Below are 16,056 nucleotides of genomic sequence, written 5' to 3' on the forward strand. Positions count from 1 at the left end.
ACCAGTCTGTCCTTCGGAACCTTTTTGAGGTGTAGAACCCAACTCTCCCCGCTGAGAGCCCATGTTTGGCTTCAGGCTGTCTCCTCCCTCTGTTACCAACAGCACTGTTGTTGTGCCCGCTGGCACCGTTTGGGTGTCTTTTGGTCCCCTTTTAATCTCGGGGAGCAACCTGTAGCTAGGGATTCAGCCATGTGTGAGGACTACCATCCTGCTTGTCCTAAGAGAAAGCAGAGTTGCTTACCTGTAACAGGTGTTCTCAGAGGACAGCAGGATGTTAATCCACATGAAACCCACCCACCACCCCACAGAGTTGGATTTCTCCTAATTTTCATTTATATATAATTCTATGTTATAAGACTGGAGAGGGACCCACATGGACGCTTGGTATAGGGCATGCTGGGCATGCTCAATTTGCCAAGTCAAAGTTCTAGAAACTTTGACATAAGTTTTCCGTAATGGGGCTCCATCTGATTATGTCACCCATGTGCGAGGACTAACATCCTGATATCCTCTGAGAATACCTGTTACAGGTAAGCAACTCTGCTTTTCATAATTTGTGCTATAATTTCCATTTTGAGGGCTCTAATAGAAAGGGTCCACATTAAGAAATAGAATTAAAAACGAAATAGTCAAGATAGGGAAATTTATTTTTTTTTCCTGTTTGGTGTTCCACTAATCTTTCATCTTCTACAAGATGCTAAAAGTGCATTCTAGAAATCTTTCTCATTTTCTTGCATTTAGAGTACCAAGATGAATTCAGTTTTGTTTGCATGCTGTATGCTGTTCAGTTTGTCTTTGCCAATAAATACATAAATATTTAAAAGAAAAAAATTCAACCTGACTAAATGGGGTCAAAATGGAACCTTTTATGAGATGGTCCATCCCATCTGCCCAGCAAGCTTCTTATGATAGTAACTGCTGTGCTATGTAGGTCACCCCTAAGTTTCTCTTAAGGGTAGTCCATGCAGTTAGCCCCAATCCTTAATACAAGGGGAGTAATATTTAAAGCAACTATCAAACCCATAAAAAATTAAGGGCAGACTTGTTGATTGTGTCGCTTACATTAATGGTCAGCCTCGAAAATTCAGACCCATTTTTATTGTGCACCACGAAATGGAAACAGTCTAGCAATTTAAATACGGTAGCTGGAGGTGAAGAGGGAAGTACTTGTCTTACAAACTTCACAATGATTTGATTCATGTTTTTGGATACCTGTTTTGTTTTTCTTTTTAGTTTTCCTCACCTCCATGATCATTTTGAGAGACATAATATTAATTGCTGCTGTTTTTTATGTACGGTACAAAACTCTTCCGCCACCCGTAAGTAAAAGATATCATCTGTTGGAATGTCCCATTCATTCAGCTGAAGATTTGACTGTTTTGGGTTAGAATTTGAAGTGTTTCTCTCTAGAATTTGAAGTGTTTCTTTGAGAGCCACAAACAGGCCAGGTTTTCAGGATCTCCACAATGAATATGTATGATATAGATCTGAACGCATGGAGGCAATGCGTTCAGATCTATATCATACATATTCATTGCGGAGATCCTGAGAACCTGGCCTCTTTGTGGCTCTCGAGGACTGGAGTTGGCCACCCCTGCTCTAGTGTGTACTAGCAAACAACTTTTTTTTTTTTTAAGAAATGCTTAGATGCTGACCAAATGTGGTGTTGTGCTAATTTATAAGAGAGAGATTTTAGACTTGCCTGATGACTAAATGGGAATTAAGAAAGTACAAGTGCAGTTGCAACTTTGCTGTACAGCTGATTGCTATCCAGGTTAACTTTCAAGACGCCCAAAGTAAATACATTTCTAGTCCTTATAGCATCTTTTACAGCAGGAGTAAGCAAACGGGGGGGGGGGGGGGGGGGCTTGAACAATCCTGAAGGGGGGTACACTGGCTGCCTAACCAAGGAAGAATAAAATGGCTACCCTGAGTCTCACCGCCATGGAGGCACTGCAAGCTCAGGAGGGAGAGGGCTGTCAGAACCAAGTAATATCATTGCAAGCATGCGATGGTTTAGCTATGCATCTCTTTCAGTGGGCCAGGGAGAGGAATTGCTTCTGCTGTGGAGGGCCTGGAGAGGTTGGGGAGCCTCTTACTCTGTGGCTGAACTGGACTGGAAGCAGGCCTCAGCCTGGAAGGAGTTCCTGCTGCTGCCGGGTTCCTACTCAAGGAGACATCAAGCTGTTGTCCACCAGGGGGAAAAGTGGTTAGATAAGGGAGGGGAATGGGCAAAGAGGCCAGAGAGAATGAGGAGGATGAGGTGAGAGAAGGGAAATTTGGGGAAGGGAGAAGAAAAGCAAAAAGTGTGTTAAAAAAAAAAATTTTTAATAAGCAAATAAAAACATGAGAAAATAAAAAAAAAAAATAAGCAAACTAAGAAAAATAGAAAAAAATTAGTGAAAACAGTAATATAAAAAAAAGAAGTTGGGCAGGGTGAGATGGTTATTTTCAGCTGCTATGTAAATTTTGGCACCTAGGTTTTTTTTGAAAAATATTGCATCCCTTACCATTGTGATGTGTGACCTGTGTATCTGCGATGTGGTCTGGCGTGGGTGAGTCTGTTTGTGCTTTGGGCTGTGTGTGGGGGCTTTGTCTCTATATGTGATTTGGCCTGTCTGCCTGTGTTTCTTTCTATATCTGGGTGTGGTGTGTTGCATCTGTCTTTCTCTGTGTCTGTTTGTCTATCTTGGGGTGGTGTCTGTCTTTTTCTGAGTAGGTGTGGTATGTCTGTGTCTGTCTGGGTGTTGGGATTTTGACTCTCTGTGAGGTGTCTGTGTCTGGGTTCGGGATGTCTGTCTGGGTATAGGGTACTATGTGTGTGGGGATCTCTGTCTGGGGGGGCTTTTTCGCTCCAAGCCAGTCTGGATGTGGGGTATAGGTGTCTGTGTCAGTTTTAGGTATATGTGTATGTGTGTGTAAACATAGATATTAACCCATCTTCGCAGGGCCCCAACCGATTGCATGAATGAAAGAGAGGCCATGGCTTCAAACTGTTTGCTCGCCCCTCGCTTTACAATACGCTCAAAGGAAAAAATAGCTGTGCATGGAAATACTCAACGCAGATGTTTGGATTAGCACAAGTTGTACTAATTTAAGCATTTTCATGTAACAAAAGCAAAGAAAAGGGAATTTAATGTTTCATCCACCCTTTCATAAACACTGCTAACGCTGTGCATAGTGAGAGAGAACATTTTGGTTTTTCCATCATAAGCAAATTATGTTCTCTTTCAAGAGCTTCCTCCCCCTATTTCACATTAGTATATGTGGAGGGTCATTTTGAAAGTGCTTTACCTACTTAAATCGGATATAGTGTATCTGAAAGTTGCATGCCCTCAATGTTACAGAGGCATTCTAGGGGGCACATTTAGCTTGGGGAGAGGAAGAATGCACGCATAGATTAGATTTTGCAAATCTATATGCAGACTTTTCAAGAAAAATTCTACTGTACAAAAACGGGTGCGAGCGACCGCAAGAACTCTGTACCCCTGTCAGATTCTCAGAGTAAAGGTCTATGCATGCCTTTCCTTTTGAAAATTTTAGCAAAGGCTGCAAAGTAAAACGTGCACATAGAATGAGCCCCCACCCCCCTTTGATTACTGCGAGAATACTAAATCTAACCTGAATTCTTTGTTCTAAATGGAAAGTTTTGTCACTTTCCACAAGACATGTTACAATGCAGGACAAGCAATTTTGGAGGTAGTTTAGCTCAATTGACATGAAAGGTTTCCCCCCCCCCCCCCCCCCCCACCTCTGCCACCATTTGTGAATCTGATTTTATATTTTATTTCTGATGAGATCATTGTGACGTAGCCACCTCCACCGCTGATATTCTCTGGAGTGGCGCAGCCGTGCCAGAACCCCACAGCATCTCACGGATGCATGTAAAGCATGAAAGCTAATAAATTCATTCAGAGAATGGGGGAAATGATCAGAATAAAACTTGTACCTTTAGGGGGTAATTTTCAAAAGGAGTTATGCGCATAAATGTAACTACTATTGTAGCAATTTTCAAACGCTATTTACTCACGTAAAGTACATTTATGTGAGTAAATCCTATGGACAATTCAATGGCATATATTGTAGCAATTTTCAAAAACCCACTTACTCGAGTAAAGTGCATTTACTCGAATAAAGCCCAGTTTTACTCAAGTAAATGCTTTTAAAAATCAGGCCCTTATTGCACAAACGAGACAAATCATAACAGATAACTGAGAGAGAAGATATGAAATAGTAAGGCTCAAAGAGAGAACAAACCCAAAAGCAGCCAGGTTGAAGTTTGGAAAAAGTCATCCATTGCTCCTGTCTTAGTGTTGGCCAAAACCTTTTTGTTCTTTTGTCCACAGAGAACGCTCAGTAAATATTTTAACCCCTGTTATGCAACTGCCCAGTTAAAACCAACATTTATCAGCAAGGTAAGGGTCATACGTTGTTGTAATGTATAATAACATTGTGCTACCAGCTAATAAAGGTCCTAGGACAAGCATTTTAATCCCTTATGACTGACTTTATTACTCTGTATAAGATTTTTATCTCCCTGTATTTCTGCATAGCTGTAACTGAGTAATGGCATTTGGGTCAATTCACCCATTTTGAAGTCAGTAAGGATGCTGAGGCAAACAACTGTTTGGGCTGGTTGGTGAATAAAAATCTTTTCTATTCAATGCTGAAGCAGAGGCAGCATGGGATTCCAAATAATGATGGACTGGGCACTGATAAGAATGTAATAAAGCATTTTGGGCCCCCTCTGCTATGCTTGGCAGAAAGTATTATCTGTTTCATTTTCCTGTTCATGAACCTTATCCCTTGCAGAGCTGCTTGGGTGATGTCTGACCCCTATAACAGTGGTTCTCAGCCCAGTCTAGGGATACAGCCAGCTAATCTGCTTTCCAGAATATCCACAATCAGTATGCATATGAGAATTTTATATGCATATCTCTCTCATGTATATTGATTGTGGATGTACCACAAACCAGACTGACTGGGTCGAACCATTACTTTATAGAAAAAGGTGGGGAAATTGCACTGAGCATGCTTGAGCTATGATGTCAACAAAGACAAGAAACCAAAAACTTCTGCCCACACTTCTAACTCCACACTGTCTTATTTGCATACTCCCCAAAACACTCACCCTGGCTCAGTAGGAACTCATAGGGGGTGTAAAAAAAAACTCATGGTTTTAAAACAAACGGCCAGTTTCTTAGCAAGTTTCAGGAAAATCTGATCTTCACCTACTAGTTGCCTTCCTGGAAGCCAAAACCACTAGGAGTGAATTGACCACATAGTTTTTTGGGTTTTTTTGTTTTGTTTTTTCTCTCCTTTGGAAGTTTTTATGCAGTGCCAGGCCTTGCTACACCCTTCTACCCATTAAGTGGCTGCAGTAAGCATTTTGGGACTTTGTACAAAATTTAACAATGACTCACAAATTCATGTTTAAGTGAAGTGAACTAATTGAACATTATGAGGTCCACATTCAGTCTCTGTCCAGATAGCAAAGCTAGCCAGATGAACTTATCCGGCTAACTTTGGAGGTATATTCAGTGGTTCAGCTGCACTATTGAATCTAGCCAGCTATCTTAAAGCTAGCTAGATAACTTTATCCAGCTAACTTTAGAACTACTCTTTGGCAAGACCAGACTTAGAATAAGACTATCAGAGTTAGCAGATAAATTATTCAGCTAATGTAACCTGTCCCTGAAATGCCTGCAGAACACTTCTAAATTATCCGGTTACATTTTAGCTGCATAATAAGATATCTGGTAATATTTAGCCAGATAAATGGCCAAATATTCATTTATAGGTGCCCTGCACCTCTGTAAGGTGAACATATAATCATCAACCTTCCTCCTCCTCCTCGATAGATTTATAATATAATTTTTTTAAAAAGAATTTTTTATGTGTCTGCTTGTGTTATCCCTGAAAACACCTACAGGATTCTTCCGTGGCAATCTAATTTTTTAAACGCAATGCTGCAAACTAGTTACTCAGTACTACTCAACGAGAATGCTAATAAAGGGTGTAAAAACAGACTTCCCCGTTTTTGGTTGGTGTGTCCATGTTCCTCTATGTTATCCCAACATGTTTCAGACGAAAGTGCCTGTTCTCCTGACAGGTCATTCTTCCGGGCGATCCAGAGAGGAAGATCACTCAGGAAAAATCGTTGAGAAGAGGGTTGCAGATTCCGTGAAGTTGGTTTTGGAAACATCGAACCCCCTGAGGAAAGGCACTTTCGTCTGAAACATGTTGGGATAACATAGAGGAACATGGACACACCAACCAAAAACGGGGAAGTCTGTTTTTACACCCTTTATTAGCATTCTCGTTGAGTAGTACTGAGTAACTAGTTTGCAGCATTGCATTTAAAAAATTAGATTGCCACGGAAGAATCCTGTAGGTGTTTTCAGGGATAACACAAGCAGACACATAAAAAATTCTTTTTAAAAAAATTATATTATAAATCTATCGAGGAGGAGGAGGAAGGTTGATGATTATATGTTCACCTTACAGAGGTGCAGGGCACCTACACTAGTATGAAACCTTTCTCTGACTCCATTATATATTTTTATAAATCACATAAACACAAAAAAAATTTTTTCCATTGGATAGTGTAGGTATTTATTTCAATCAAAAACACTAGAAAAACAATATTACATTTTTTAAAAAATTTATTCAATTGTCCAGCGACAGAGCTTTTGCTCTTGATTGTTGTTTGATTAATAGCAGTTCGCTGTTTTGGTGTATTGTTGGATATTTATTGGTTTGTCAAATATTCATTTAGACATAAATCAAGGAGAAAAATCTCTGTCACTGACTGAATAATGTGCTTTCAATGGAAGTTTTAAATATGTCTTTTTTCCATTTTCTTGGAGTTTTTCATGCACCTACACTGTGTAGAACAAAAAGGTTTACTAACTAAATATATGTTAATTCAACAAAAAAATTTTTATGGAGTGGGAGGGAGGTTTCATATACTGTGTAGGTGTCCCCGCACCAATACTTCATTGGTATATAATCATCAACCAACCTCCTCCTCCGTGTGTGATTTTTTCGAAATTGAATAATTTTTAGTGAAAGTCCCAAAGGAACTGCAGACTCTTCCGTGGCTATGTGATCATGAAAAAAGATTTTTTTATGCGAAATAAACGCTTTACAAGCTGTGAGGCTTTAAGGTGGGTTTTAAGGAGGGTCCTTAGCCAACTTCCCGATTGTGTTGGCAGATGGGATCATTACTAAGGTTTGATACAGACACGAACCGTCCATGTTTCAGACGTAGTCTTTCCTCAGGGGAATGTGCTGACAATGTCCTACCAACCTTATGGGGTCTCAACCTCTCCGTGCAATAATTCTTCTGATCTGTTTACTCAGATTCACCACCTCGTGTAGATTTGCTCTGTCCAGAGCCTCCAGAAGAGCTTCCGGAGGCTCTGGACAGAGCAAATCTACACGAGGCTCTGGACAGAGCAAATCTACACGAGGTGGTGAATCCGAGTAAACAGATCAGAAGAATTATTGCACGGAGAGGTTGAGACCCCATAAGGTTGGTTGGACATTGTCAGCATATTCCCCTGAGGAAAGACTACATCTGAAACATGGACGGTTCGTGTCGGGATCATCACTAAGGTTTGATACAATCTGCCAACACAATCGGGAAGTTGGCTAAGGACCCTCCTTAAAACCCACCTTAAAGCCTCACAGCTTGTAAAGCGTTTATTTCGCATAAAAAAATATTTTTTCATGATCACATAGCCACGGAAGAGTCTGCAGTTCCTTTGGGACTTTCACTAAAAATTATTCAATTTCGAAAAAATCACACACGGAGGAGGAGGTTGGTTGATGATTATATACCAATGAAGTATTGGTGCGGGGACACCTACACAGTATATGAAACCTCCCTCCCACTCCATAAAAATTTTTTTGTTGAATTAACATATATTTAGTTAGTAAACCTTTTTGTTCTACACAGTGTAGGTGCATGAAAAACTCCAAGAAAATGGAAAAAAGACATATTTAAAACTTCCATTGAAAGCACATTATTCAGTCAGCGACAGAGATTTTTCTCCTTGATTTATGTCTAATTACTGAGTATCGCTGATTTTTTGTGGTGTACTCTAGATATATTTGGTTTGTCACAAATATTCATTTAGTCAGATAACTTCTGAGTTATTCGGCTAAATGCTTCTGTATATAGACCTCTGTCACTACTTCTCTAAAATGTGCTCTTGCAGAATTCTCAGTGACCTTGAGTAATCTGGCAGCAGTACTTCCTGAATGCTTCCCTCTTTTGAGTCACGTTTTGTGATGAATATTTACTCCCAAATTGGTCCTTCATCCACATTATTTCAAACCCTTATTTCTTAGCATTCAGACAGGTTAATCCACACCAGTGGGTTAAGCACCTCTACCAGCAGATGGAGACGGAGCAAAGCTGACATCATGATATATATATATCCCTGCACCGGCATCAGCCTGCCAGAATTCTCCGTTTCTAGCACATGGTAGATGTGCATCTGCCTACTGTGGATTACTTAAAAAATATATATATAGAAAATGAAGAAGTAAATTGATTTGTCCTGCTTTTCTGTGGTGAAACCTATGGTCCCTCCCTTATTCGAGTTTTCCTGAGATGTCATCTGCAGGGCCCTCGCTCAGATGAATGCCTTGGTTCGGTAGTTTGTTTTCCGACATGTACTTAGCTGTTTAAAAAAAAAAACAACGGGTGCAGGAAGCCGAGTGCAGCAGTGAAGGCCTTTTCCCTCTCTCCTGCAGCTGGAGACCGACTCTATACTCAGCTGGAATAGGCTGAGTTCAGGAAAGAAGTGAAAAAAAAAAAAAAGCAAGGAGAAGTGAGGGCCTCTATTCCCCTTCTGGACTCTGAGCTTCAGCCCTTCGATCCAACGTCCATTCCCGCCGAGAGAGCTGGGGGAGTCATGGCAGCTTGGTGGGTTGAGCATCCTTTTTGGCTAGGCCCCGCTCTCAGGCATTTGCCTAGGCACCACATGGTAGGCTGCAGCAGCATTCATGCGCTTTTTTTTGTGCACAAGTCTGCCGCAAAACACTGTTTGACGTTGGCTTGCATTTGTGCACCTGGATGTGCGCCTAGGTGTGGGCGCTCAGTTTGGCGCCTACCTGGACCACGTGTTGTTCACTTACAATTTTTGGACGCTTATTGGACAGGCCTGGTTTTTGGATGCCTTGTCCACGCTTGCTTGGACGGGCGCACAGCTAAGCGCACATGGTTAGATGTATTGGGCGTGTTCTGCTTGATTAGTGTAATAAATAAATAGTGTCCCTTCCCTGCCTTCCCTCCCCCAACTTTTTTATCAGCACTACTTGGAGGCTCAGGGAGCGTTTTCTCCAGTTGTTTTTTGCTGAGCCCACCCTTCCCAGCATGATGCAGGAATGAGTCCAGAGGGGAGGACTTGTCAGAGGTGTCGCTTGGTTTTGGGGCTCCCCTAACTGGATCGTCAGCAAAGTAAAACTGCTCAGTGGGAGCAGGACTGGCACCCCCTGGTTTTGGTATGGGCTGCAGCAGCATTTACATACTCTTCTATGCACAGGTCTGCTGTAAAACACCTTGGCGGGTTGAGCAGCCATTTGGCTAGGCCCCGCTGGCAGGCTTTTGCTCACTCGCCGAATTGGTAGGCCTAAGAGTTCAGGATCGCATTCTGCAAATCCCCACACATCTGGTGCCGCAGGTAAGCATTGGAGTGTGTCTACTCCTGCTGCGTGTCATGCTGATAGGGACCCTGGTGGCACGGATGGTGAAAGTGGCTCTTACTCCCCGGAGGATGGGAAATTCCTCCGGGGTTGGAACCATATAGCACAATGTTGTTTGAATCAATTCTCTTTCAATGCTGTTTGTATCAATTCTCTTTCAATGTTCACCACTGCTAAAATGTAATTGTATTAACTGTTGATGTGCCTCCGTTCCATGTAAAAATAGCAAGACACGTTCATCCTACTATTTCTACACGCTAATATGTAAACCAATGTGATGTACCCCAATGAATGTCTGTTTATAAAAGCAAATAAATAAACTCTTCCTAGAAATTAGTTGCCGGCTCAGATCGCCCAGGCACTGAAGATGCTGGGGATACTGGGTGCTGAAGCCAAACAAGAATTCCATTTAAATTCCTTATATGAAACATTATGGATGATATTCAAGAATTGATTGATCTTAAATGGGGCGCCTCAGATGCTATTTTTACAGGTGATCGAGCACAGTACTCCCTGGATCCAGCAGAGAGCGAGCGAGAGAGAAGTTGCACTTTCTGAAAGTGGATGCGCTGGTGTGTGCCATCACCAGGTGGGTGACTATAAGAAGAAGGTGCAGGATAGGAGAATTGAGGCTATCCTTAAGCAGGCCTGAAGGCAGATGGCCTCTTGCTGCTCCCTGGTGGATCATTCTTGCTTGCTCTCTCTCAGGAAGTCGATGAGTCTGGTTTGAATTCAGGGCAGTGCCCTACGGCCTCACCACCGTGGATGAGCCCTATCTCGTTTGATCTTGGAAGCTAAGCAGAGTTGAACATCTGGTGCTGAGACAATCCAAAACATCTGGTGCTGAGACAATCCAAAACGTACTCTTACGAAATGGCCTTTTAAGGATCACTCTGGTTTGGGAGTGAGGAAAAAAAATTGGCCAATAAGTAGGCTGAATCCCAGATTCCTCTGTTACCAGAGGATTAAAAGCAAGCGCCACACACTCGTATGGCACGATACGTCGTGCTGGGGGTTTTCAAACGTTTTTGACCCTCAGAGGAGCGACTTTTCTTAGGGCTCAACCTTCGTCCCAGGCACCCCAGATGGGCGCAGGCTCGAAGGGTGGTGTGCCGTTCCCCGACCCCCTCAATGAGGATGTTCCAACCCACTGACGGGTACAGGAGGTAGGGTGGCGCATGTCTCACCTTTTTATTGGAGGTGAATCGAGATCCTGTCAGACCAGTGAGCTCTGGAGGTGATAAGAGATGGCTATGCTCTGGAGTTTCTCAGAGTTCCTTGGGACGTTTTCATAGTGTCTCCCTGCAGCTTTCTGCAGAAGAGACAAACAGTGGAGTGTACGTTGCCAGGGCTCCTCAGCTTGTGGGCTGTGATCCCAATGCCCATGTTTCAAAATAAATTAGGCCGATATTCCAGTTGTTTCATTGTACCTGAGAAGAAGGGATTCCTTCGCCCCATCCTGGATCTCAAAGGAGTCAACTGGTTTTTGTAAGTGACTCGTTCCCTCATGAAAACCTTACACTCACTGATATTGGCAGTACAGGTGGGAGAATTTTCTTAGGACTCTAGATTGTCAAAGGAGTATCTACATATTCCCATCCAGCCGGAACAGCAATGGTTTTCTGCGTTTTGCTATCTTGTTACTTTTTGAGCACTACCTTTCAGATTGGACACCGTGCCCAGAACTTTCTCTAAAGTTAGGGTGCTGGCAGCAGGAGTGTTTAGAAAGGATGGCATTCTGATCCACCCGTACTTCGAAGATTGGCTAATCCGGATCAAGAGCTATGAAGGAGAATTTTCAGGCCCCATGCAAGGTGATCTCCTTGCTGCAGGAACTAGGTTGGGTGGAATAGTTTACTTTAACTTAAAATGTCAAGAGTTTGTCAGAAATAAGTAATGGTAGACAACACGTGAACACGTTGATACGTGATGATGTGACACGAAACGAGTGGTTGAAAAAAATTTAAATGGCCAAGCCTTTGTCAGAGTTGTAACAGTCTGATAGAACTTTTAGAAGTGACATGTCGTGAGAACCTTAAGTAAGTAAATGTTAGTATGAATTCAACATTGTAAATATTATGTTACATTGGAATTTATTTGAAGAATTAAAGTTTCAGAATTATATTGCCCTGACGCAGCATTGGCGAAACGTTGATAACATCGGCGTCTTGCACAGCAGCTGATAGAGCGCTGAATAAGCATTATAAAAAAGAAGGTTTTCCGAAGCTTTGGTGAAAAATTCTGTTAGGCAATCATCCAAACAAGATAAGTGTGACAACCAGTTTTCTATCGGGTGATTCCGTTGCTTATATTTAAAAGTATAAATCTGGTTTTGTTTTCGAGCTATGACTCACAAGAGAAAAGACTCATAGCCATACACAAATAGAAAACATAGAAACCACACAAGAGAAATCTTTCAATAAAATTGAAAATACAAAAAAATTTTTTTGAATTAACAATAAAAAAAAGAGGTTTTTATAACCCATGATTGCAATTACTGGTTTCAATAACATCTGACAGCACAAGCTTAGTCGCGGTACCAGTGCTGAGGTCTTTTCCTCTCCGATATAAAGTATTGATGTCAAGATCATTGTAATTTAAATAATAGCAACTATTTTTTGTTGCACCAGCCAGTTTTTGTTTTTTTTTTCAACATGAAACAAGACAGGTGTCCCTGTCGGGAGTCCGCATTCAGAACTCATGGCGCAGGTGCGACTAATGACAAATGATATGCCTGGTGGTGGAGTTTATCTACAGGTGCGTGGGTTGATGGCGGCAATCCGAGTGGTGGTTCCATAGGCAAGGGCGCATTGCATCCTATTCAGCACACACTGCTTATGTATTGGAGACCAGTTTCAGAACTTCTTGATATGATTTCAGTTACCAGTGGAGATTTGCATCCGACTGCAGTGGTGGTTGCAAGCACATCATATACTAACACCAGACTGGCTACTGCACACAACAGATATGAACCTCTAGGGTTGGAAGGCTTACTGTCAAGAGTTGAAAGTGCAGGGTTACAGAGGAGTACCTTTTGGAGCATCCATCGGCTGTAAATCCGTGCCATTTTGGTTATCATGCTTACTATTAGTCGAACGCTTGCAGGATCAAGCAGTCCACATAATGTCAGACAATGCGACAACAGTGACTTACATCGACAGGGAAGGACCAAGAGCCAGTAAGTATCATAGGAAATACCCCAAATCATGGAATGGACAGAAATACATCTTCAGGAGATCTCAGCCTCGCACATTGCAGCAAAAGACAATGTAAGAGCCAACTTTCTAAGCAGACAGTTTCTGGATCCAGGAGAAAGGGAACGGTGCAGCTAGACCTGCTGGCGGCATCACAATGCGAAGGCTCCTTGTTTCTTCAGTCTGCCCTCATGCAGGAGTGGCCAGAAGGCAAGCTTCTATATGCCTTTTCCCCATAACCCATGTTGGGCAGAATGTTTCGGAGATTTGGGAAGACATGGGGTTGGTACTTCTGGTGGTGCCAGATTGACCAAGGAGGCTGTGGTATACAGATCTGCAAAGGCTTTTGGTGGCATATCCTCTCGGATTACTGGTCCACAGGGATCTTCTATGGCAGGGGCCTACTCTTCTTGAAGATCCAGCTTGATTTTTGTCTTACAATGTGGTCCTTGAGAAGGCTCGGTTGTGGAAGCATGGGTGTTTTTTTCCGCCTTTCTTCGAGCGCAAAAGTTATTCACTTCCTTAGCCTTTGTTCACATTTTGCGAATGTGTTTGGCTTGGTGTGAGGAACGAGGGGTTCATTATCATTTGGTTAAAATCCCGCTCAGTTTGGTTTTTTGCAGAATGGGTTAATTAAGGACCTGGCTCTTAATTCCTTGAAGGTACAACTGGTGGCTCTGGCCTGTTTCCAAGGTCACGTGAATGGTGAGCCCTTGTTGGCCCATCCGGTTGTGGCATGGCCTTGAAAGGGATGAAGCATCTTCGTGCCCCTTGTGGTTGCCAGTGCCCATGTGGAGTCTTAATCTGGTTCTGGAATTCTAGCAGGTCCCACCTTTCGATCACTGCATAGCCTCTTCCTGAAGTTACTTACTATAGGACAATGTTCTGCGCATAGAGTTTCCAAACTGCAGGCTCTGTCTTGCTGGGAACTGTCTCTGCGAGTGTCTTCAGGAGCGGTTCAGATGCGAATTGTTCCATCTTTTTGGCCAAAGGTGGTCTCAGATTTTCACAAGAATCAATCAATCCCTGCAAACTCTGGACAGAGAGAAAGAGGTGGAGGAATATTGCCTGTTATGGACCTTGGGTGTCAAGCAGCATGTCTTAAGGTATGGGAGGTATCCAAAACTCTCCGGAAGACGGACCAGCTGTTTATACTCCACAGTGGGAGTAAACAAGGTGAACCGGCGTCGCAGGCTACAATAGTCCACTGGATTAAGAAGGTTATCACAGCCGCATATGTGGATGTTGAGCAGCCTAGTCAGGTTAGCGCTCATTCCACTAGGGCTCAGGCAGTGTCATGGGGTGAAGATAAGATGGTGGTCTCCTGTCGAGATTTGCCGAGCTGCGACTTGTTTTTTCTTACACAACTTCTAGGCATTATTGCCTGGATGTGATGTGCAAGCTCGGGAGGACACAGCCTTCATGTGTATGTTGTTGTTTGGACTGTGGGCAGACTCCCACCCTGTTCAGGAGTAGCTTTAGTACATCCCACCAGTGTGGATTAACCTGTCTGAATGCTAAGAAAGGAGAAATTACTGCTTACCTGATAATTTCCTTTTCTTTAATGAGGACAGGTTAATCCATCTTCCCGCCCTTGCCTGCCGAATGGTGGTGCTATTGTCCTCCAGAGTGCTGCTTTTCTGAGGAATACTGGTAAGTGTCAGATCCAGTCCCCAGATTAATAACATTAGAGTCCTTGTCTGACCTCAATGTTTTCCTGTTAACCATTAAGACAATCATTCAGTTATGATCATGTATTCTTTAGTTGTACGCAGTTGGCTTTTCAAAGAATACTGGCGGGCTAATGCTGATATAGGGGTATATATAATGTGACATCAGCTTTGTTCCGTCTCCATCTGCTGGTGGGGGTGCATAACCCACTGGTGTGGATTAACCTGTCCTCATTAATTTCCTTTTTACCTAATAAAAAAAAAAAATAGTAATTTCTCCTTACTGGCATGAACTCCTCCCAAAAATCCCCTTGCTTTCGTAGATGATAGTTTCCTAGAGTTCTAATATTAGTTACAGCAGTGCATACACCATGGTCTGTAAGTATATGTGTAGAGATGATTTAGTGGGCAATGAAATAATAAGCGACGGTGTTTTGCTTTTAGCATTAATCTCATACTAGCTCACTGATGCTCAGTTCCATGTAGTACAAGAACATTGATTTGATGCTGGACTGTCAAATCTTTTTGATTTTTCAATACTCTGAAAAGGAAACTGATATTGCAGTTATCAGTGGAAGCTTTGTTTTTTCTATTTCTGTTTCAGGATTGTCCCTGTATTAAAAGGGCTGTTCACGTTTTGTGCTGGGAGGGGGGGACGGGAGAAGCTTAGTACATCTGACTCTTTGAGCTTTAGTACGTCATACCTTTCCTGCTTATAAAATATTACAGAAGTAATAATTCACATGTTGAAAACTGGGTGGAGTATTTTAGTCCTTATTTTTAAATATTACATAATTGCTTTTCAGTGTTTTTTTAAGCAGGAAACAAGCATCTGCATTAAGATGTACATTTGTGTAACACAGATAAGATGGATTGTTAAGAAAACCTATCTACATGCATTTGGCTGGTCACTGTAATTAGGAGGGCTTATATCACCAGGTTTTCTTTTTACTACTTTGAAGCAGTGCCAGAGTTAGATTGCAGGCTACCGACAGCTTTGCAATTAATGGTGAACTAACTACAAACCATGTCTGTTGATCTTAGTCTCGAATTGAATTTTTTTTTTCCTGCTCCAATACACTGGAATTTGAAACTGGACGTGATCAAGATTCTCAGACTCAAGCAGTGCTTGTCCCTACTTTTCTGATGAGGCATCATAAATTTTCTTCTTCCCTCTGCTTTCCTCCATTTGGAAGTACAGGAAACCTTACTGCTGAAATGTAGTGATTTGGTTTCTGTTTACTGTTTTCACAATAGCATGCTACTGGAGAAGGTGGAAAAAGCAGCTTTTCTTGCCTAATTGAATTCTCCAAAACTAAGCATGTGTAATAATCAGATTGGAGTGTGTTCACTTGTGCTAAATGGCTTCTCTCGTGCTCCAGAATGCTTCCAACAGTTTCTTACCATTAGACTTTGTTCTTTGCTCCTTGTTGTTGTTGGTAGTTCCTTCACCTAATCAAGATGGCATCAGAAAT

General features: G+C 42.2%; 1 protein-coding gene across 7 annotated transcripts in view; it reads left to right on the plus strand.

Annotated features, from left to right (window-relative positions):
* The window catches only part of LOC115086957 (DNA helicase MCM8-like), a 200,697-nt gene that overhangs the window by 172,314 nt on the left and 12,327 nt on the right, over nt 1-16,056 (plus strand). For all 7 annotated transcript variants that reach the window (XR_003855373.1, XM_029593488.1, XM_029593489.1 and 4 more), the window contains 2 exons: nt 1,234-1,319; nt 4,347-4,415. Coding sequence is in view for 6 of the 7 variants with exons in the window: in XM_029593488.1 (XP_029449348.1) it covers nt 1,234-1,319; nt 4,347-4,415 (155 nt within the window). In the remaining variant the exon portion in view is untranslated. The remainder of the gene's footprint in view (nt 1-1,233; nt 1,320-4,346; nt 4,416-16,056) is intronic.

Source organism: Rhinatrema bivittatum, chromosome 3 (assembly GCF_901001135.1).
Source record: "Rhinatrema bivittatum chromosome 3, aRhiBiv1.1, whole genome shotgun sequence".
Taxonomy (NCBI): domain Eukaryota; kingdom Metazoa; phylum Chordata; class Amphibia; order Gymnophiona; family Rhinatrematidae; genus Rhinatrema; species Rhinatrema bivittatum.